This window comes from Tetrao urogallus (genome assembly GCF_951394365.1).
Source record: "Tetrao urogallus genome assembly, chromosome: 3".
Classification (NCBI taxonomy): Eukaryota; Metazoa; Chordata; class Aves; order Galliformes; family Phasianidae; genus Tetrao; species Tetrao urogallus.
This window is the reverse complement of record NC_136815.1, coordinates 91,417,006-91,441,429: the sequence shown is the minus strand read 5'-3', so window position 1 is coordinate 91,441,429 and position 24,424 is coordinate 91,417,006. Positions and strand designations below refer to the sequence as shown.

Below are 24,424 nucleotides of genomic sequence, written 5' to 3'. Positions count from 1 at the left end.
TGGACTTGCTCCAACAGCTCCATGTCCTCCTTGTGTTGGGGGCCCCAGAACTGGACACACTACTCCAAGTGGGGTCTCACCAGAGCAGAGGAGCAGAATCACCTCCCTCAACCTGTGGTCATGCTTCTTTGATGCAACCCAGGATATGATTGGACTTCTGGACTGCAAGCATACACCTCTGGCTCATATTGAGTCTTTCATCAACCGGCACCTTCAAATCCTTCTCCTCAGAGCTACTCTCAAGCCATTCTCTGCACAACCTGTGTCTGTGCTCGGGATGGCCCTGACCCAGATGCAGGACCTTGACTTGTCCTTGTTGGACTTGATGAGGATGGCATGGACATGTTTGACAGGTGGGCCCAGGTTTCTCTGGATGGTATCCATTCCCTCTAGTGTGCCAAGTGCACCACTCAGCTTGGTGTTGTCTGCAAACTTGCTGAGGGTGAACTTGATCCCACTGTCCATGCTGCCAACAAAGCTATTAAATGGCAACTGTCATAGCACACATCCCTGAGGAACACCACTCATCACCTGTCTCCACTTGGACATTGAGCCACTGACTGCAATCCTCTGAGTGCAACCATCCAGACAATTTCTTATCCAGAGGGTGGTCCACCCATCAAATCCATTTTTCTCCAATTTGGTGACCAGGATGTAATACAGGACAATGTCAAACAGGTAGATGATGTCAGGTGCTCTTCCTTTATCCCTTGACGTTGTAACTCCATCGTGAAAGGCCACCAAGTTTGTTAGGCAACTTCATCTGCCAGTTCCTTCAGAATCCATGGATGAATCTTGTTGGGCTCATGGATTTGTGCACCTCCAGGTTCTTCAGATGATCTTGAACCTGACCTTCACTTAAAGCAGGCAGATCTTCCTTCTTCTCATTCTTACCTTTACCTTCTGCAACTTGGGCTGTGTGGCTAGAGTTCTTGCCACTGAAGAGTGAGGCAAAAAAGTAATTGAGCACTTCAGCCTTCTCTGTATCCATCATGACCAGGTCTCCAGTTTCCTTCCAGAGAGGGCCCACATCTCCCCTGGCCTTCCTTTAATTACTGATATATTCCTGTAAAATTTCTTCTTGTTCCCCTTTTTGTCCTTGGCTAGATTTAATTCTATCTGGGTTCTGCCTTTCCTAATCTGATCCCTGGCTGCTTGGACAACCTTTTTGTAGTCCTGCCAGATATCTATTCCTGCTTCCACTCCCTATAGACTTTCTTTTTGTGCTTCCTTAAGTCTAGGAGCTTCTTGTTGATCCACAGAGGCCTCCTGGCATTCTTGCCTGCCTTCCTTTTTCTGTATTTTTCTATAGCATAAAGAAATTTTTAGTACCTGTTTATGAGTGTGCACTTATAAGAGCAGAGGTCTATATCAGATGTCAATATGAATACTTAATCAAGCATTGAAAGCTTTTTTTGTTCAGTTTAATGTCAGTGGATGAACTATTCAATGGTTTCAGCTAATTTCTATTTTTTACACTTTGGAAATTTTTTTATTTTCATCTGTCCCCACAGGCAGAAGAAGAGAGAGATGATATGGAGAGAGTCAAGCTGGATAATAAAAGAATTCTCTTCAACCTATTGCCAGCACATGTTGCACAGCATTTTCTTATGTCTAATCCAAGGAATATGGTAAATCAAGATAAACTTTAAATATAAAGTGCTGTATGATCTGTCTTTTGTAGCATGGGTCACCTTTCAATTATTTGTTTTCAAGAAAAGCTTCTACATTTGAAATTTCATTCAAGACAAAATAAATGACTTTGTAAATACTTGCATGTGGGAATTTGTTTGGAATTACTTTCTCTGCAGTGTCCTCCTCCTCTGAAGAAACTGTTACAAAAAGGATAATGGTATTTTGTATCATTCAACCACAGTGCAGCTGTGGGTTGACTTAATTGCAGCATTCCATTACCTAAAGGGAGCCTACAAACAGGAGGGGAGTCAACTCTTTGGAAGGGTAAATAACAGCAGGACAAGGAGAAATGGATTTAAGGTGAGGGAGGGAAGATTTAGGTTGGATGTCAGGGGGAAGTTCTTCACAGAGAGAGTGGTGAGGTGCTGGAACAGCTGCCCAGAAAGGCTGTGGATGCCCCGTCCATCCCTGGATGTGTTCAAGGCCAGGTTGGATGGAGCCCTGGGCAGCCTCATCTAGTGTTAGATATGGAGGTTGGTGGCCCTGCCTGTGACAGGGAGGTTGGAGCTTGATGATCCCTGAAGTCCCTTCCAACCCAAGCCATTCTGTAATTCTTCGATTCTGTGACTCTATGATTCTATGAGTCTCCATGCAAATCACGGATTTCTTTTTTAATTGAGTTAGAATACACAAATTTATGACAGTATTTCAAAACTTCAATTTCAAAGTATAAAGCTTCTTTATGAACCGCTCTAATTCTGTATATACATTGTTCCTACCAAAGCCAACCTTTAAAGATTAAAATAGAGAATTTTTCACACTTCAAAGTCTGTAACGGTAAAGTATGCTGGTTGAAGAAGGTCTCACAGGCCTTCTTCGAGAGCAGCTGCAATATCTGCAGCAGTAATGTAGCCATAATGGCCACAACACTTATAAACTATGTGTCTCTGTGTTTTGGAGTTTGAACTAATGTATTTGGTTCATTTGATATCACTCCAAAAGTAACGCCTCCTATTTATTTCCAAGGAGATGTGAAGAGCATAATGACACTACTTGAAAGAGCACATACTCAGCTACAAAACACAGTTTTCAACAGTTATGCCATTAGCCATGCATTTTTGCCAGTTATTAACAAGAGCTTGCATGCCACACTTGTAAAAATTTGCACCAGTGGAAATGACACAGTTCCACAGCTGCTACTAACAGCATCATTTCTAAGAAAAGGTTGCTCACACAGTCAATGTTTCACTGACTCAAAAACATGGAAATCAAAAGGTGCCAAATTAGGACTATAAGATAATTGTGGTAGAGAAGTCCAGCCAAGATTGGCAGCGTACTCCATGGTCTTCAAATCTTCTAGGATGGGGCTGGCATTACTGTGTTGCAAGAGAAAGGTTGTCTTCTTCTCTGGCCTTATGCTGAAAGTTCAAACTTAATTAGCATCACATAAACAGTTCCCTGGCTTTAATCCACCAATTCATGCAGATAAGCTGATGTAGATAAGCTCTTCATCTCATGGTGTGACAGCTGTGCATGTATGACAATCCAGAACGTGGCTTATCTTTCACATTGCTGTTGCCACTGCCCCAACATACCACCAATTTCCTTGCTGTGCCAACATCCACCATTTGGTTTCCGTAACCATTCAGCAAGTGTTTATGAATGTCAATGGGTGCAATTTTTTCTATGCAGAGGAATTCATTTACATATCTTTGTTTCATATGCACTTCTATGTTAGATGCTATTTTGTCAGACTTCCCCTTTGTTTACATCTGTCACAAGATAACAAAATTTAATGGAATGTTGGTGGGAAAGGTCAACCCCTACTGCCATACCACCAGTATCTGCCTCTGATGTCATATGCCAACATAATAAAACAGGAGGCATTACTTTCAGAGCAGCCCTTGAATTTGATCCAAACCACAGACCTGAGTATGCTTTCTGTTAGCTCTACGAATTCTTAAGCAGAAACCTTCACAGACAGCAAAATTATACTCCTACTTCTGAATATATGAGTCTGCAACTCTCAGAAAGAGATGAAAGAGCAAGGCTGGTTTTGTGCTGCAGGGTAAAATTCTTCCTTCTCCTATTTTAGCTATAAAACAATATTTTAAAAATGCAGTGATATTTCCTATATAATAAAAATTCTAAAACTGATCAGATTTTCTATTTGTTTCCATCCATTCTTCCTTAAACAGGGGAAAAAAATAAAAGGAAAAAAGAAAATGACTAAGTTGTTTAAAATGGGTTTAATAGCTCAGATTTAAATTATATTTTGTGTTTTTGAGGGGATAAAAATCTTGCCATTATTTTTCAATAGGACTGGCTTTCTCTCTACAAAAATGATGACTTTTGTAATAGCTATCAAGGCAATTGCTTTTGCTATTTGGCAATAAAATACATATAATAATGACCGTGTCTGCTATAGATTAAACAATTTAAATAAAATCATATTTATTCATGTACTGCAGGACCTTTACTACCAGTCTTATTCACAAGTGGGAGTGATGTTTGCTTCCATCCCAAATTTCAATGATTTTTACATCGAACTGGATGGCAATAATATGGGAGTGGAGTGTTTACGCCTGTTAAATGAAATTATTGCTGACTTTGATGAGGTAAGGCTTAAACATTTTGTGCTTCAAGCATATCAGATCTTCACTTTTGTCTGCAGAAGTTATTTGTAATAATTCGGTATACTTTGAACTGCGTAATAAAACAGTACTGTTAACTTCTTATTGGATTATAATGTATATTCACAGGACTTCCCTCTAAAGCTCCTGATTTGTACTCATAAATGCCTGAATCTGACCTGAAAGTCCTCTAATGTAGGAAAAGTATTAAAATGCAAGTTAATGGTAGAGTTTTTTTAATGACCTCAAAGTGAACAAGCCTCAATTTATCAAACCTAGTATGGTTTAATTGGCTTGCATATATTTTCAGATAACTATGGTTTCTTGCCTAAAATACTATGTAATATTTAACAGTTTTATGTTTTAAACAAAGCTTATGGACAAAGAATGTTATAAGGACATAGAAAAAATCAAGACAATTGGAAGTACATATATGGCAGCTGTGGGACTTGTACCTACTTCAGGAACTAAGGTAAGAAGATTTACACGACAGTTATTGTGGTAGAAGAGTTTTCCTCCAGTTTCCAAATGAGCACCAGAAACACAACCAAAAATTACAGATAATTTGTTTTACTTCTTTATAACAATTTAAATATGAAATTTGAATATCAGGCTGAAAAAAATATCTAAAACCTATAAAGAAATATGGCTACCCTAGCAGTTACTCATGTGGCATTGTTTGGATTTGAATTCTTTGCAAGCTGGTGTAAAAAGCTCCCAAATCAGAATGATAGGATTTTAAACTCAGCATCATAGATATTCTTGTAGAATGCGAGAGGGGGGAACTCCAAAAGTAATGAACTGTTGTAAAATAACAAAATATTCTTAAAATGTGATTGTTTTTCTCCATTATTTTGAAATTTCGGAGCAAAATCCTATTACATCTAGGAACATAGTGCTACACATATGAGTGCTATACATTATTGCACATCACCATGATCCCTCCAAATTAGATATTCTTCATCTCTACTGCTAACATTTTTCTTATTCCTTTAATTACTTGGCAATGAAAAAAAAAATCAAAATCATTTCAGACCAGTAGTATTGGATACAGTTATTCTGTTATCTCTGTAATCCTTCTGTGTGTATTTCTAAGTTTGATTTTGGGTTTGGGGATAGCTATTTCCTATATTTGCACGCAGCATCTGAAAAAGCAGAGAATCACTTGAGCAGAATACTGAATATATTGTATATTGTACAATGAGAATAAAAGTAACATGAAAGCAATCCATGCACCCAGTCTTTCCAGATTTTTGTGAGATCTTACCCCCCTTCACTGAATCACAGAATGTCTTGAGTTGGAACAGACCTTAAAGATTATCTAGTTCCAACCTTAATAGGCAGGGATACCTTTTACTAGATTAGGTTACCAGAGCCCCATTCAACTTGGCCTTCAACACTTCCAAGATCTACAGCTTCTCCAGGCAACCTGTTCCAGTGCTTCACTACTCTTCTAATGAATAATTTCTTCCTTATATCTAATCTAAGTCTACCCTTTTTCAGTTTAAAACCATTGCCCTTTGTCCTGTCACTTCACTCTCTTATAGAGTCTATTCCCATCTTTCCTGTACAACACAGTTAGATACTGGAAGGATGCTAGAAAGTTTTCCTGGAATCTTCTCTACTTTGACCTAAGTAACACCAATTTAGCCTTTCTTCACTGGAGAGGTGCTCCAGCCCTCTGATCTCCTTCATGGTCCTCCTCAGGACTCCAGCAGGTGCATGTCTTCCTTATGCTGGAGGCCCAGAGCTGAACACAGTACTCCAGCGGGGGTTTCAAGAGAGTGGACTGGAAGGGGAGAGTCATCTCTCTTGACCTGCTACCTACATTTCTTTAGCTGTATTCCAGTATGCAATTGTTTTTGGGGATTGTAAGTGCAAACTGCTGCATTGTTTTCAGTTTTTCAACAACCAACACCGTCATGCCGCTCTCCACAGGGCTGCTCTCTATCCATTCATCATCCAGCCTGTATGCATGCTTAGAATTTCCCTGAGACAAGTGCAGGATGTTGCACTTGGTCTTGTTGAACCTCTCAGCCTGTCAAGGTCTCTTTAGATGACATGTGTCAATGACAACACTCATATATAAACTTGAGGTTGCATTTAATCCCACTGTCCATGTTGTCTATAAAGATATTAAATAATAGCAGTCTCAGTGCGGAACCCTGAAGAATACCACTGATCACAGGTTTCCACTTAAATATTGAGCCATTGCCCACACTGCAACCATACAGCCAAGTCTTTATCAACTGAGTGGTACATCCATCAAAGCCACGTCTCTCCACTTTGGAGATAAGGATGCTGTGTGGAGAATGTCAAATACTTTGCCCAAGTCCAGGTAGATATGGATGTCTTCTGAGGCATGCATGTATGTGTGTTGTAGGAGTATACTCATACATATGATTTAGAATTGAAAAAAGCAAGATGGCCTGTGAACTTTCTAGAAACAATCATCTTTTTTAGGTGATAAAATATGGAGGATACATGAAAATCAACCATTAGAATCACACTGGAATATATTTAAAAGCAGCTTACTTTCTAGTTGGTAGATAGGGTGTTTTTTTGTTTTTTTTTTAATCATTCCTGGACTAAAAATCCAGGCATTAATAAAGGTCCTTTTTAATGTTGTGTTTATGCTGAAAATGCTTAACTCCTTCATCCTACAACAGGCAGAAAATTGATCCTTTCAATTTTTTCTCACATGATCTGAGACAAACAGGCAAAAGCTTATTTGTGTGTCTGCTATAAATGCTCTTTGAACTATAATCCTGAAAACAAGTGTGTTATTGCGTAATTTTGGCAGCATATGTACCAAAACCTAAACATGTTTATCTCCAGTGCTTTATGGTTGCTAACTGAAGGGTCAGCTGAGTTAGTTCAGTACAAAAGTTACTGCTTTCAGTTAATGATAGTAATGCATTCTAAATCACAGCAGAAATCCTTGTAGAGGACTAGCCTTTTTTCTGAAATCTTGGGGCAAATTCTGATCTTTTCTGTACAAGTAGAATTATTATTATTTTTTTATATTTCAGACTTCACAAAAATCTAAAGATCTTTTATGAATACAGACAATATTTTCAACTATAAATTTGTTTTTCATTCTTCTGTGATCTCTTCTTACTGTCTGTGTGATGCAAGTGAGTGGAAATCATTCAAATCTTCTTGGCATTTTCCTAGATCTTCAGCATGCAGCCATTTATTAAAAGCATGATGACCGTGCGTAGCTTACTATGTCCAGATGATCACTTCCAGATGTCCACACAATCCCTTGTCTGCCCTACAGAGCCAGCTGTGTTCATGGGAAGCTACTCCAGATACAGACATTCCTTGTCTCCCTTCTTGCAAATGGTGTCTCAAATTCATAAGAAAATCTGCTGCAGCCTCTAGTTTTATGAGAGGTATTGCAGGAAATCAAAGCATGCATCAGACAGCAAGAAATAGGAAGGAAAAATGAATAAAAAGAAAATTAAAGGATTGAATAAAGCTATGGACTTTTTCCTCTTTCAGACATCCAAAATTCTTCACCTTCTCTGTTGGAAGTGCAGTCGTAAACTCTACTTTAAATTTAATTCCTATTTTTCTTTGTCGTTGTGAGATTGGAAATGAGTAGAGCTAGCTGATATTGCAAGAAACAAGTAAAGAAAATATTCCTCCTAAAACCTGGGACTTGCTATGGACTGGCTTTCATCATTTTTTGTTAATATTTTGCTCTATTTTGTAAAAAAAATTCTCAGCTGTATGAATGAACCTTCTCAAACTTAGCCCAAAGGAGGCAAATAGCAATGTTTCTCAGATTCTTCATCCACAGTCAATGTAGAAAATCTCACTAACATGTCAAAAATCCAGTGAACTTTCATCTCACACCAGCTGCCATAGCTGTATTGTGCAACACCCTACTGAAGGTAGACAACCACTGACGGGGTATTCCTTTCACCATATCCTACCTTTAGCCTACTTCCATTTTGCAAATCTGTTCAAGAATTCCTATTTATTATTCAAATAATAGAACAACGTAAGAGCAACAATGCTAAGTCAGGTCAAATGTCTATTTTGGTAACCTCTTTTAAATGTTCCAAGAGTAGATATTGGAGTTACAGGACAAAAACGCAATCTGATTCCATTTTTTAATGATATGCTGTGTAAGAAATTCTAGAACTACAGCTAGCATCTTTTTACCAATTTGTAGCAATTATTTTCTCCATGAGTTAGTGTAATTATGTTTGAATTTAGCTAGAATATTGAAATTTACAGCATCCTCTGAAAATGAATTCCACCATTTAATTAGACTGTAAATGTAAAAAGTACTTACTTTTGTTTTGTTTTTTTTCTTTTTTTTTCTTTTGTTTCTTAATCGTGGTACTTCATAATTTCATTTGATCACTTATGGTTCTTTTGCTTTAATTCATTTAGATATGTTTCATAACAAGTCACTTCAGCTTGCCTGGAAAACAAACAAAAAGCATAGATCAGTTCTGCATCTCACAGGACTAAACATAACAGGAATTTTGTCAGTGGCAACATCATGGAATCACAGAGCTGGAATCTATCAAAATCCCCAGAGGGAGAAAATAAAGAAACTGTAGTTATTAATAATCATCAGGCACAGTGGTTTTGTAAAAAAAGCTCAATGCTCACAATGAATATCCACAGCAGAGTTACTTCACCATGGGAACTTCACTTTCCATTCTTCCCAAAAATCAGAAAAAGAGAATGGGAAAAGAGAGGGAGAGGAGAGAAGAGGAGAAAGGATTCACTAGTTGAGAAAACAATGCTTATTCTGTAGTCACTGTCAAAAGCTTCTTTTCACAGACAGCAAAATATGTTGGGTTTCCTAAGTTTTCCACTCATTCCAGTCATTGTTTTTTACACTCTGATGTTTCACCTGCCTATCAGTTCTGTGTAAATCTAATGCTTAACACTGTTTTGTTTCTAGGCTAAAAAATCAATTTATTCCCATTTGAGTACACTCGCAGATTTTGCAATAGAGATGTTTGATGTTCTTGATGAAATCAACTATCAGTCTTACAACGATTTTGTCCTAAGAGTTGGTAAGCCATTTTTCTACAATTACCACACAAGTGAAACACTTGTTATTTAGCTTTTTTTTTTTTTTTACTGTTTCCAAAGTACTCTCTGTCCAGTACTCCTGACTAAAACAAAGATGACTTGTGTCCATTTCTAGTGTGTTTACTTTGTCTATTCACACCTAAAAGAAAATTATACAATATTATTAGTGTACATAGTATTGTAACTTACATGTTGTGCTGCTGATCTGGTGTAAATTGAGTCTGGCTGCATTTGGCTGTCAGGAAATCCTGCATTTGCAGAGGCTTCCTTGGAATTAAGTATGGTGAGAGTTCTTCATAGATCCTAGAATCGTAGAATATCCTAAGTTGGCAGGGATTCACAAAAATCACTGAATCAGGAGTTGGAAGGGACCCCTGGAGTCCTCTGGAGATCATCTAGTCCAACTCCTCTAAAGCAGGTTCCTTGGAGTCCAACTCCTCTCTCCATATAGGTCTGCCAAAAATTTAAACCATATGTGTGAGAATATTCTCCAAATGCTTTTTGAACTACAGCAATTCTGGTGCTTTGACTCTCGTTGAACAACCTTTTCCTAATACCTAGTCTGACTCACCTGTGACACAGTTACAAGCCATTCCAGAGAGAAGAAATATTCTCCTCCCCCTCCAAATCACTTCAAACAGTCCTTTCTGCCAGGACATAATTTGAACATAATTTCTCAATAAGAAAGACTTATTTCAAGGATGGAATTTTTGCTTAGAGAAAGCCATAAAGAAGACTAAGATTCTTGCCATTCAGAAAGAACTAGAACAAAGTGTTTGTGAATCTGCCATGCCTTAAAATCCAAGTTATTGCACCGTGATGACAAAAAAAAAAACATGCTCAATGTTCTTATTACAAACATTCATTCATTTTGTGTAACTAACAAAATTACAAATTGATTAATAATTTATTTGAAAGAGAAAATTTCGTTATAAATTTCAGCACTTGATGGAGTTTCTACGGATAATCTTTAAATACTTGAATATTTGAGTGTTCAAATAAATTCAGATATTTAAATATGTAGATATTTTGTATATATAAGAACAGAGGCTTAGCTTCAATTCAATTTTGAAAAAAAAACCTTACATCTTGACATCTTTTCTTCACTTGAAGAAATTTTCCTGATGAATTCTAGACTGAATGTATATTGTTTCAAAAGTTCTACCTTTACTGCTTTCTTATGTAATTATTGCATTCTATTTTTGTCAGTGTTCACGCTTGTTTTTTGTGACTGTTTTCAGATTTTCTGGCCTGGACAACATGATCCTTCCCATGCAATCCTTTATATGTTACTCCATGTCTTACCCCTGAGTCCTTTCTCTCCAGTTTCTATATATTTTCATGCGTAAATTGTGAAATCAGGCTAGACAAGTGGAAAACTGATCTATCAGCATAGTGAGAAACACATCAAGGATAGCAATGGTAAACTTATACGTCTTTGTCCTCCTGCACATCCAGTAATTAGAAGTCTGAAATTCTTTTTGTACTATGCTGTAACTGGTCTTCCCTAGTTCACAAGGGGGCAGAAGACAGGTATTTAAACCTCATTCTACTGCATAACTTGCCTGAAAAGACACAGATATTGTGGAGGTTTTTCCATCAACAGCTCTTCAGGATGGTGAGAAGATGGAATATCCCATTTTATCTTTCAAATATGGCATCAAAATCAGTCAGAAATGTAGAGATAAGCCCAGTGGTTTCCCAAAAAAGTGCTTGAGCTATTTGCACATACTGTCTTCTTCTTCAGTGTTTCTCTGAGTTGTCTATTGCTGATAAGCAATGTGACATACTTATCTTACTCCATTTATTGTGTTTCATGGTCAATATTTCTGTTCACTTGGAAAATCTGCTACTAAAAGGCGTTAGAGGAGCAATCATAGTGGAATTCATACCAAAAAGATGAAAGATATTTTAAAAATTGTGTTGGATTGTTCCACAGCTAAACTCTGCAGTACCACTACTTTTCTTCTTTTCTTGAAGCAAAAAAAAAATCTACAGATAAACCAAAATTTTATGTTGCATTTCCAATAAGATATTGGTGTGTATGTCCTTGTTTTGCTTCTAAACTCTTACAAATGCAGAAGTTCAGTTGACATTAACACACTTTGTGTCCTATGATCGGAAAAATTCTGAGGCATCTTTTTTTAGGATTTATGCTTTTTGATTTTAGGTATCAATGTTGGGCCTGTAGTAGCTGGAGTCATTGGAGCCAGAAGACCACAGTACGATATCTGGGGAAACACTGTAAATGTTGCCAGCCGGATGGATAGTACTGGGGTGCAAGGGAAAATTCAGGCAAGTGCATTCCAAGATAATTTTGCAAACTTTATGTATCTTCTGTTTTATATATCACTGCGTTTTCTAAGCAGTCTCGAAAATTTAACCATACATTTCATGAAGAAGTGAAGCATATAATGGAAAACAACTTACTTCAGCTTACAAAAGTGGATAATTTGGCTACATATTTCTGATGGATAGAGCTTGATTAGCTCACACCAGAAGTTCTGATTCTCAGATTCTAGTTTAATCAGTGATTTTTAATTATTTAAGTGAAGCCAGGAGCAGTAGTACATGCTAATTCATTCTGCTTATGTGCATTTCAGTATGGGTAATGAAAAGTGGAGGGAGCAGTTGGCAGTTCTAGGATTAACCCTGTGAACAGGAGAAATTAATCGTTCTTTTTTTTCTGTCCTTAGGTGACAGAAGAAGTTCAGCGAATATTAAAGAGGTGCAGTTATGAATTTGTGTGCAGGGGTAAAGTCAGTGTAAAGGGAAAAGGTGAAATGTTGACCTATTTACTGGAAGGAAAGGCCAATGGAAATAATTCACAGACACAGTCTTTAAACTTAGAGCGGAAAATGTATCCTTATGGGAGAGCAAATGTTCAAACAAAATTGGGCACCAGCTGTCCATCAGTGTCCTCAGTTGCTAGCTTAACTCCAAAAGCTGGCCTTGAAACAGATCAAGCATCTACCACTCACACAAATCAAACACTGCATTATCTTCCTTCTGTGCCAGCTGTGAAGGAGGCATAGAGCAAAGGAAACTTTGCTATGAATGTGGAGAGCAATGGTTGCCTGAATTTTTACCAAAAGATCAGAGGTCATAGGCCATGGCATTAACCAAGGACCACTACAACCCAACCAAAGAGAGCTTGGGAGCTGTGTAATGAACTCTTGGGATGGAACATATAAGGGCTAGAAATTCTGTTTGAAGAGTCAAAAACTGATTTTCTGGAAATAAGGAATATTTTCTTGGCATTTTTAATGGATAAATGAAAAAAAAAAAGATAAACATGCAAACATTTATTTGTGTGTGTGTATATCTTTCAATCTGTATATGCACATATACAAACACTCATATGTAGACCTAGTATATATATATATAAAAATAAAAATATGTATTTATTTACACATCCACTTGCAATGACATATCAAAGAGATTTCTCTTTTTGTCATAGCCAGCACTATTTGGTCTGGGATTAGAAAAGCTGCATTTGGAGTATGTGGCAGATGAAGGTTCTTTTGGGCTACAGCAAGGGTTAGATAAACTCTTCCCAGTGCATGAGTGAGTAAAACATTGTTCATTGCACTGTCAATGGCCAAGTAATGAAGGCTGGATTCAGCAAATTGCTAAATACTATGCATTTTTAAATTTCTACTTGCATGCTCCAAAAACATGCATTGGGATATAAAGCAGATGAAGAACAGAGCTTAAATTTTGGCAGAAGAGCAATATGATGGGCTTTATTTGATGTTTTTTTGTTTGTTTGTTTGTTTTTGAAAGGAAAAAAAAAAAACCACAAAGACTGATAGGGTTTTTAAAATGGCTGATTCTTTAGAAGTCGTTTGATTCTTTGTAAGGAGCCATCCTGTAAACACAGTAAAATGCTTATGCAATGTAGAAACATTCCTTTATATACAATATCAAAGAGCAGAAAGATGGTATTATTTCAGCCTTTTACAGATAGCATAAGTCCAACAGCTCGGTTCCAGGACTTAGCTATACCTTTTAAAGCATCTTAAAGAATTTTCCTACAGACAAACATGCTATTGCTAGGTTTGTGCCAGCTTTGTATGTTTGTCAACATAGTTTTATGTCTTATTGATTTTTAAATTGATGCCACAGATTATTTTTTTATATCTTGATTCTACATAGGCTCATGATTCAAAGCTGGACAATTATAGAAAACTATCATACTGAGAAACAAGCACAGTCAAACTTTGCACAAATGAAGAGCTCACTAGTAAACAAGCCAGGAAAGTGAGGACTGCACTTAATCTGAATAAAAGGGAGTATATTTTAATTGCTTTGTTTTTTAATGCAGCCCACATCTTATCATGCATGGTTTCTTTTTGAATCACCTGGATGGGAAATGTATTACACAGCTCTGTACTCAAGGAGAGTGAACTCGTCATGAATGAGTGGTGACATGCTTAGACAGCTGCTTTAATGTTCTAATGGGATTTCACAAGCTAACCAGCCTCACTGCTTTCCAAAAGAGAAGCAAAGATTTACACTGTTTAAAAGCACGTAAATCTTTCAGAGTATGCTAGGTGAGACCATGACAGAGGAGAGGAGAGGAGAGGAGAGGAGAGGAGAGGAGAGGAGAGGAGAGGAGAGGAGAGGAGAGGAGAGGAGAGGAGAGGAGAGGAGAGGAGAGGAGAGGAGAGGAGAGGAGAGGAGAGGAGAGGAGAGGAGAGGAGAGGAGAGGAGAGGAGAGGAGAGGAGAGGAGAGGAGAGGAGAGGAGAGGAGAGGAGAGGAGAGGAGAGGAGAGGGAGAAGGGCTGCAGATGTTGAGGTTGTACTGATGAAAACTTGGATGTACTAAATGCCACATTTCACTTTGTGGAGGCTTACTTTTTTACTGATTTCAGTGGAAAGAGGAATGTGATTTTTATGCAATCAGCATTTACTTTGGAAAAGTTACAATTTTATTACAAACGTGAACAGATTTTGTGTCAACGGATGTAAATTGTTAGAGAAAACCTGCAGAAGTTTCTATTCTCCATGTAGCTGCATTCTGCAATAAGATTCAATGCTTTTCAGCAAGATTTTACCTCACTTTTCTGTATCCTGTCAGTTAGGTTTTTCTACAAAGCTAGCAAATTACTATTTTGCCTGAAATGATGTGAACAACTGAGGATTGCTTCCTAAGTATTAGATGTACGCACTGACTGACCCGTGACAAATCACTGAATTTCTTCATATCTGTAACAGCTATCCAGTTAACAAATGTTATTCAGAAATTATTTAACTCTGTTTTGTAGGCATTCAAAGCCACTTAAATAAATGTACATAGAGAGCACAAATTTAAAAGAATGAATATTTACAAATTGAACTGAATAAATGGTATCCATGAAAAGTGCACTGCACATTTTTGGTTTCTCGCAGGTTTATGAGAACAAAATCGTCATGCAGTTAAGCTAAATATTTAACCAAAATGGAAAATAATACATGCAAGAGCATTAATTTCTCAGTTCCATTAACAAAGAGATCAAAATATACAATTTTTGAATCAGCAGACTTGGTGAAATATTACCAATAATAATAACGCTTTATTTTTACTCTACAAAGCAGAGTAAATTTGAATCATTTGTTTTAATATTTTAAAAGATTAACAAGTGCTAGTGGAATTACTGTGGAGGTTTTCTAAGTCTGATCCTCTTCTCCAGCCTGCAAATACAGCAAGTATTTTAGGAAGAATGTCTTTCATCTTCAGTGGAAAGGACCATTCCATTGGCTAGCTACCTGTGGGGCACCTTTGCAGTAGTTAGTGCTTCTAGAGCAGCATGAGTGGACCCTGGATGGATTCTGGCATTGCAGCTAGTCCAGTTTGGCCTTGCTATTTTATGCCACCACTGATGGTGTATTTGAAGTCAGTTTCCAGACTTTGTCTGAGTCCTAGCATTAATGCTCTTTTTGTGGTTGTTGTTGCTGTTTTTATTATGGGAAAATCTGTATTTTTCCTACTTCTATGTAGTAGTGGACAAAGCAGTATAAAATTATGGAAAAGTCACGAAGTAAACAGCTGTGAAAAAAAGATTTTCAATTTTTACAATTTTTACAAACCATTCCTACAGGGAATATAAATTGTGATATGATGAAACTGTTCTCTTGCCTTTGTGCATTTCCCTCTTTTCATATCATTTTCCTCCTTTTTTGTGTGTGTACATTTGTTTTATTTCAATTCTTGTATAGTAGCTTTAGATGACACATAATATCTCTGCAGTATTGCATTTTTATCTCACCAAAAACACAGACATAATAATGACCTCCGGTAACTCCATAAATGTACGTATTCTGCCAAATTAGAGAAGTCTGTCATAACTTTTTAAACTAAAAATTGGCTGAAGATTGTATGCAGCCAACTCCAATATCCCTTAAAATAGTTCTATGGGATTTGGATTGGACCTATCTTAATGCAATTTTTTACTGTCTTGCATTTATTAATTTTCTGGTCAAGCTCTGAAACTGTTGTCTGGATGACCTTGCTGTAGCACTGGCAAGGAGTCAGTTTTGCCTCACAGTACCCCAGAGTCCCTTACCTTTAACTGAGGGTAGCTAAATTATGTACTGTGGGCAGAATAGCCTCCTGCATTTCTGTTCAGTGTTCTGTGCAGCTCTTAGCTTGAAACAACAGATATGAGCCCTACAAAATGTGATGCCATTTTGGCATGTTAATGCGTGTCAACACCAAGCACAATATTTCACATCAGTTTGCACATTTTCTCTTTAAGATAACAGTAGTAGTTGAAGGTTTTTGTTCTTTATATAAGGGAATAAGTGTCAGAGATGTTCAAAATCTCTTTACTATCTTGGGAGCTAATTTCAAAAGTGTTCCCATGCTACCTTTATCTTGAAATGATTTTTTAACTACTATTCTATGCTGGCATTCAATTGCATTACTGGCTAGATATTTCCCAATATTTTCCATTCACACTGAGTAGAAAGCTATTTTATCCAACCTGTAAATTCATTGTTATTTGTAGCTGCTTCCAGCTGTAAGAAGTCACACTCTGTTGCCTTCACAAAAACATGAGCGAATTATCCCTTGCTTTCTCTAGGTGCAGGTAAAAGCCTGCAGAAATCACAAGAAGTTTAGAATGCTTACAGAAGTCAGGAGCTGAGCTTCTGAGGCCAAGTTTTGCTTTGGGTTATAGTGATGACTCCCAGTAGCATTGAGCTTAAATCGCTGTTTTACAACACTGTAAAAGAGTAGGTTAAGAAAGCCTGTTGTGTACTTTTGCTCATAATTTATCTGTAAGGCAAAAGTACTTGGGAGTTACTGTTTGAAGTGAAAAAGTATGTGACCTGTGCCATTTCAGCACTTTGAGACATCCAATCACAGTAGTAACTAGAGTGAATCATTTTCATGTGTTAAATGAATACCTGCTCATAGGAGAAACAAATTATTTTCTCTGCATCGGCAAGTCCAGATTCTGTATGTGTACTGCCCAGGCAGGAGGACTATTTAGCCATAATGTTCTTTCAAGTTAGAGTTTTGTATTACAGTGAAAAACCAACATTTTTTAATTAGTGATAAACTGTATTATAATGCCTTATTTATTTTTAATCTTGTACAGTGTTACAAAAGAACGGAAAACACTGGCCTTCATGTATTATTCACTTAAAGGATGTATTGTGTGAAATTTTGTAAATAGGTTTAGCTTTGACAGGTAATTGCATGTACACTTGTATAAAAAGAAGCAAAGAGGCACACTTCTAACAAATTTTTGTAACAGACGTTTTACATGTGCATGGAGAATATAAATCCTTTGGAAATGAATGTCCTTTTGGTTTTCCTTGCAATATACTGCATGCCATTCATGCCTGACTTGAGCAAAACAAATCAAAACCAGTAAGTTTTACTAAATGTTTTTGACATATCACTTCTGACAAAGTTAAATCCACTAGTTTGCATGTGTGTTTAGCAAAGCAAAATCAAAATGCAAAGATGAAAATAAGAAGAAAAGTATTTTAATGATCTGCCAACCGCAGTGTTCCAAGATGCATAATACAGTATACGAAATGTGATTCCAACTTCTATGCTGTCTTTATAAGGTACCTGCTGGTCATTAGAAGCAATAAACTTTACTTACTGTAATATAAAAAGCAAGAAGATATTCTAGTTCATAATTGTGTAATATTTGACATTCAATGGGTACTCTGTGACACTGCATTTGATGTAGTATTGTCATCATGCAGGACCAACTGTCAAATCCATTATTGCTGTATGCAGGTATAGCACTACAGAAGGTAAAGAAGGTGAATTTGGCCCATTGATGTTACCCAGAGTATATTCCTAATGTGGTATTAAGTTATTGTATGTGAAAAATACATGATGCAAATAGATTCTGTTTCTAGATACATACATGTATACATATATATGTTTGTGTATATATATAATTCATTTTGTTGCCTTATGTTTTTATTAGCTTTTATGACCCATTTTCCAAAAGACTTCTATTGCTAAGCAGAAAATACTGAACTGAGAGTAGGAGAAAGTTGTCTGAGTATTCTGGTTTTGAGCTGCCTGCAACATCCCATGTTGATGCTACTCCTGCTCCCACTGAAGCCATGCTTACAGGCTTGCCTCCGTTAGACATTTCAGCATAGACTAAAGTTTGAGCCGCCTGACAGTTATTGACATGAGTAATACATCAGAATCCAGTCCTCTAACAGATTTTTCCATCTTGATGTTAAGTGAAACTTTAAATTCTGGAGACATTTCACACACATCATTTTTAAATTTCTATTTCCATCCATATTTTAAAATACCTATGTCATTACAGCTAGGGGCTACTTCTGGTCTTATTTAAAATACTGCTTTGTGATAAATCAGGAGATTATAAGATCATAACACTGAGATTATTGGAAGAAGAAAAAAGGGCTGAACTATAAATACTTTCCACTATGGATTAACAAAGGATTCTTTGCACATTTGAGCTAGTTTTATAATGGGATTTAGAAATCTGTTAATTTGTTTAATCGAGTGACTGTGATACTAAGCAGCACATTTTCTACAAGCAATTCTATCATCATAAATGAAGATTCAAGCATCATAGATTCACACATCATGTACCAGTTGCTTGCATGCAATAACTATCTTGGAGTGATGATTGGCTGCATGTAGTAGTTGAGTTTCCTATAGTTGTAAATTAACTCATCTCACATTCAGTGGGTTTTACATCTCAGTGTGGCACAATTGTGACTAATGACAATCTGAACTCTAATTCTCTACCCCAACCCTGTGGGTTTTTTTTTCAAAACTCTCTATAGACTTTTTTTCATATCTTTATTCCTGTTAATCATGTCTTTCTGAGTTTTCAGGCTACTTACTTCTGACCGAATGTAAATAATAAACAAATAAGTCTATCTTGGATAGACTTATCTTGGATATCTAAATGGGAAAAAAGTAAAGGCTGGGTGGGAGGCTGTCTAATCTATTCTCTTTAAGAATACTTCAAAATGTACGTTGGTTGGGTTATCTGGTGCAATCTATAATCTGATCAATGCAAGGGCATACGTAGGAAAAGACAGAAAAGCAGGAAATTAGCAAAACTAACAAACAACAAAGAAAAGTAGACTAAAATAAATCAATTACTGAAAGGAAAAGGTGAGAAAACTCCTGAAGTCAGTGGTAAAGCTGTCTATGGTGCATACCGTTCTCGAGTGTTTGAGCTGCCAAAATACTTAACCAGCTTCATGTTGCAACAAAATTAAGTCTTGTGTTTAATTGCATGGCCAGCTCCATTCCTGAGATTTCATGTCTGTTCACATCCATAAGAGTGTTCAAGATCTCTTGATGAACTTCTTTAAAAATGCCTGACAGAATCATTATGAATAGTTGGGGCTGTTACCTTTAAAGTCTGTTTTCCAAATACAAGCAAGCACTTTGAAATCTGAATTAGCATTGGTTAACATACATAGCCAGTGTGCTGAAGGGACTAGATTTTACTTGTGCCTTACTGCACGATGGAAGATCTGCTTCTTTTATACTAGCATTCTCATTTTATGTCTTCTGTTACATCAGACATGTCACGCCAGCATAAGACTGCAGTAACAAACAGTGCTGCATCACTGTGAAGTGTTTTTACTACTTTCTTTCCTACTCTGGCTCACTACCAGCACAGTCATGCCAGTGCAAAAGAGTGATCCGAGTGTTCATAGAGGAAGGCCATAGACATGTGTTTGTGGCTCCAAATTAAATAAAGAACAGATTTTCTATTAATCTCAGTGTTCACAGAGCTGAGATTTGCAGAAAAATACGGCCAAATAGCTTGAAGCTCCTTTAAAAAAGCTGATTGCTCTCCTCTTCAGAGCTCACAGGCTTACTCAGCATGTTAATTTAAGATATCCAGAACGCTTACCTACAGCTTGTAACAGCACTGCCATGTTTGCTAGACATAGATTAACAGTCCTTGTGGTGGACAGTTCTAAGGTGTACTTCAAATACTGAGGTTCTTCACTCTTACTGTTCAAGTGTCTTACTGTTCAAGTGCCTGATCTGCTACTTTGATCTGAGACTTGTTGATGGTGGCTTCAGTAGGACAATTTTGAGTTGGCATGTTGAAGTTGTTTAGGTGATTTCTCACTACTTCTACTCTTTAGCGAACATGGATGCAAAGGCAGTCTACTCTTACATTTCAAATGCCATTCAAATGATATGTCAAGCATTTTCAATGAAGTGTAGGTGAAAATGAATTGCTGTGCCATCACAACTTTGCTTTCTGGTAACTGCTTTTCTAAATACTTACAATATATATCTTTCCTACTTTTATTTTATAGTGATATTATAGTAGTTCAATTAAGAAAGAAGTAATTATGTGAATTGCGTATTTCATTTGTCTATGTGTGCACAAATTTGACTTAGACAAAGCAAATATAGAGTTTCTGTTCTGCACTGAAGCAGCTGATTATTATATAGATGTAGCTTTGAAAAATGTTCTGGTAAGAATTAAATTAAGGCTTTCGGAGTTCTCACTCAGAAAAGGAAGAGCAATTGAAATAATTTTGGAGTACCCTTTCAGGAGTAACTTTACCTTATTCAGAGAATTACAGAACAGCAACATTATTTCCAGTGAAATTCTAACCAGAGTTTTAAAAAACTCTTCTTGGAGGGGTGTTTTTTCCTTAATATACTTGTTTCTAGATTCATCTGTGTGCAAGTGATGAGTACACAGATTTTGGATAATGATGCAAAACAATTTTCACAATTTCAGTAGTTTCAGACAAATTTGACCCATCTCTCAAAATCCTTACCACTAAAATTCATGCTGCAGCCTGCAACTATTTGAATTTTATCCTGTTAATTAGCCCTTGCACTTTACTGCCAGGCAGTTAATTCTATTCCTCCTCTATATGTTCTGCTTGAAAATGAGGTGTTAGGTATTTTTCTGATCTGTTATTGGAAAGATCAAAAATTGTATGCGATTCCTTCTTTTTATAACTAAGTGTCCATCACCTTAAGTAGAAAGCAGAAAACACTTGAAGCATGTGTTTTACAATCAAACTTAGTCTGCCTACACGTAAGTACTCAGTGTCCATTGTAGGCTTGCCCATAATTTTAAGTATCCCAGAAATATTTTAACAGGAAATAATTATTCTTTAGAAGTGTGAAAATGTGAATTGTTGCTCATAAACACTGCACTACTTCTTAAGAAATCAGCATGCTCCTCCAGCCTTCAGTTGTTCAGCTCCATTGCATTTTTATTACAGGCAGCTCTCAGGCTTGCTTATTGTCTTCCTCTGTAAGTTCTCCATCTCATAGTTGTCAAAACTTTTCTTTTGAAAACTAAAAGAAGTTATTCAAATAGTAGGTGTTGAAAGGAATAGAAACGGATTTGACAAAATCTTGTTAGGGAGTGGCCTGCAACAGAAAACCCGAAGTGGCAGGTAAGTGAACTCTGTGGTGGGAGTGCAGACTCCAGCAGCTGGCAACACTGGGCAGCAAGGCTCAGTCCTGCCAGATGCAGACAGAGCAGCATCTATGATAGAATTCCCAAAGAAAAGACAGAGTTACACAGGAGAGGGGTAATGTAATTCATGCTTACTAGCAGCTTAAAAAATGAAGTGCAAACTCATTTAAAGGGTAGTCTGAGTCTGGATATCACTCTATTAAAAAATAAAAGTAAAAAAACAAACAGAATGGAGGATTGTCAGATTGGTTGAATTTAGTATTCGCTAAGAGGAAAACGCTAGAGGAATTTTACCAGCTGCTTAAGCTGCAGATGTTAGCAACAAATGCTATATTCTTTCCAAACTAACTGGAATATTCTGTTTAGGCTTCAGAGAAAAATCTAAACCATTTCCATTCCTCAAAGGGAAAACCAAGCGCACTCTTCTCTTTATTTAATTGGCATATGAGTTTTCAGAAGATATTTTAGTCTGTTTTACAGCCCAGTAGAGTTAATGCTTCCTTTAACTTCAGTGATTGCTGAATTGCTAGACCAGGCCTTACTATAAGAGTAAGTAACTATCTGTTCTTCTCCCATTAATGTCAAATGGGCTGTAGCCAGTGACTTCAAAGGGACCAGGAGGAGGCCTACTGTAATGTAATAGAAACATCTACATAGGTAAATAAAATTAATATCTCTATCTTTAAGGAATGAGCTATTAAGTCATCATTTCCCCAACTATTGAAGACCACTGATACATAGAAATAGTTTCTATAACCATATATCTATACACTATATATATATATATGTATGTATATGCAAAGTATGATACAATAACAACACTGGGTAACTTCTAATGATAGATTTGCATTAATAATACGGGTCTTTTTATGTAAATAAAATACTGTAGAGTATCTTCCAATCTTTTTCAGGATTGTTAAACTGAGAAGAGCAATTGAATATTTGTCCTATTTTTATGTTAAAAAGTGAATGAACTGAAATGTTAAATGTGAATGTAAATTTCTTATTGCAACTTTTATACTGAGTGTTTGCACTATCATAATTTCTGGAATCCAATTAAAAATGAAATAATAAAAAAATCAGCTTGAATAAACAGTTGTTTTGGATTGTTTGTTGTTTTGTTTGTTTTTTTTTTAATGTAGTTGCAGTCATTATTCTATACGAAGCTGCCTTTCAAAAGTCCCAAAAGGCTGCTTCTCAGTTTTCATGCTAAGATTATACATATAGAAATCCTACAATTTTATTTCCACAGTTGCTTTGCACTTAATAACCCTTTGGGACCAATCCAACTCCATTGTGAGCCATATTGACTTTCTGCATTGAACACAGTGGAAGCCAGCTTGGGCAAAGCTCTGCATCCACTGTGCTTGCAGAGGAAAGTAAACATGTACTAATACTGGCCCAGTAATGTCCACAAAGACCAGAAGAAGGGAAGGGGAAGTTCATCTCTCCCTCTCTTTCTCTCTCCTTCCCTTCCTTCCTCCCTCTCTCTTTTTCTCTCTTCCTCTTTCTCTGTTCCTCTCTCCCCCAACACAGGCCAGTAAGAACTGACCCCACACTAGGGCCATTCAAAGCATCCAGTAGATCATGTAAGTAGTTTATATTGAGAAAACAGTGCAAGATACAGAACCAGCCTCAGTGTAAAATTGCATTGCCTAACTTAAAATTAATTTGAAGACTGATTGAAGTTGTATCAGGTAACATGACACTTAGAAGGCTCTGTAGGTTTGGACACCATACCAAATTAACTTGATTGTACCACCGTCAAATCACAGCACGTTCCCATTTGGTCAACTCAGAGTAAAAGCAGAAACACTCAGGCCCATCACATCCGTCCATGCAGATGAGCTCTAAGATAACTCGGAAATGCAGAGTCCCTTGTGATTGCAAACAGCCTGGGCTCAGGTACAAAGTCTTTTTTTCAAATGCTAGACAAAGGCTCCTGAGCTGTTTCTTATGCATGTTAGAGAGCATAGTAGGAGTTGTACAGAAGTGTTATGATGTCAGTAAGTATGACGGAATTGTTCTTGGTTTGCCCTTACACTAGCGAGAAGAATTGTTTGAGGCTTTGCAGAACTGTTTATTTTTTCCCTCTTCCCCAAGGAAGCCAAACCTTCTAAAATTTCAATAAAAGCAGCTCTGAAATCAAAAGGGTACAAATAAACTGAAATTCTGGCATTCATCTTTAACTGGAGCCATTCTGCCACATGCCACATTAGTACTTTATGCTTTTTTTTAATATTGAAGAGTTCAACTTTCATTGTATTTTTTAAGGGTGAAGTATATAAATACAGACAACATGCATAAAATATGTACATGCACATATGTTAGTAAATTAGTTAGCATATATTCTGGATTAATGACCCAGGTCAGGTATATTTTTTTGTTCTCATCCATTACACAGCTGAATTACTTCAGAGACATAATTACATTGTATGAGAATTTGTATTACTTAAATAATGAGGTAGCTTCAGCAGCAGATTGTTTAAATCCTCAGGTAATATTTATGGACTAGGATGGTCATTTATGTTGTAGAAATGCAGTTCCTGAACAGGAAATTCCAAAGCCGCTGCATTTTTACACCACAAACCACCCTGGACTAGAGCTAGTCTACTTGTCTAAAAATGTTACCTGAGAATATTTTGAATTTGAAACAGGGGGAAAGGGGAGAATGGAAAATGTGAACACTGTGTACCTAATCCAGGAATTATTGATGCATTGCCAATGCATCTATGTCAAAGCTTTCCAGTTTTGCAGCCATTCCCTAGGTCAGCCTAGGGAACCTAAGACAACCTAATGCGCAGCATCTGCTGGCAGAACGCGATGTTCTGCTGTCCACCAGAATGAAATGATGATACAAGTACCAACCATGGACCATCTTCTCATTTGGACGTTTATTTTGGAAAACAAAATGAACAAACAGAAATGTATCTGGAAAGCAACCCATGTAGCAGAAATTGTCTGTGACAATTTTGGTTTTCATTAAACTGTGGATAGAATTTGAAGACAGAGATCTTGAGGTATAGCCAGGCCACTATCAGTCCTGATCTGATACTAAACATCCAGTTCTGTGCAGATTGTCTACTGCAGTAATAATTTGCACAGGTTTTCAGGCTCAGGGCTCAGAGAATAGGCATTTAATTTTGCATTAATATAAACCTCCCAGGC

At 36.9% G+C, this 24,424-nt stretch overlaps 1 protein-coding gene across 1 annotated transcript in view; it reads left to right on the top strand.

Moving 5' to 3' along the window:
• The window catches only part of ADCY1 (adenylate cyclase 1), a gene marked incomplete at both ends in the record, with an annotated part of 145,769 nt that extends 133,399 nt beyond the window's left edge, over positions 1–12,370 (top strand). The window contains 6 exons of the mRNA XM_079533965.1: positions 1,515–1,631; positions 4,107–4,253; positions 4,642–4,740; positions 9,202–9,316; positions 11,506–11,630; positions 12,032–12,370. Of these exons, the coding sequence (XP_079390091.1) occupies positions 1,515–1,631; positions 4,107–4,253; positions 4,642–4,740; positions 9,202–9,316; positions 11,506–11,630; positions 12,032–12,370 (942 nt within the window). The remainder of the gene's footprint in view (positions 1–1,514; positions 1,632–4,106; positions 4,254–4,641; positions 4,741–9,201; positions 9,317–11,505; positions 11,631–12,031) is intronic.
• Positions 12,371–24,424: the final 12,054 nt, after the last annotated feature.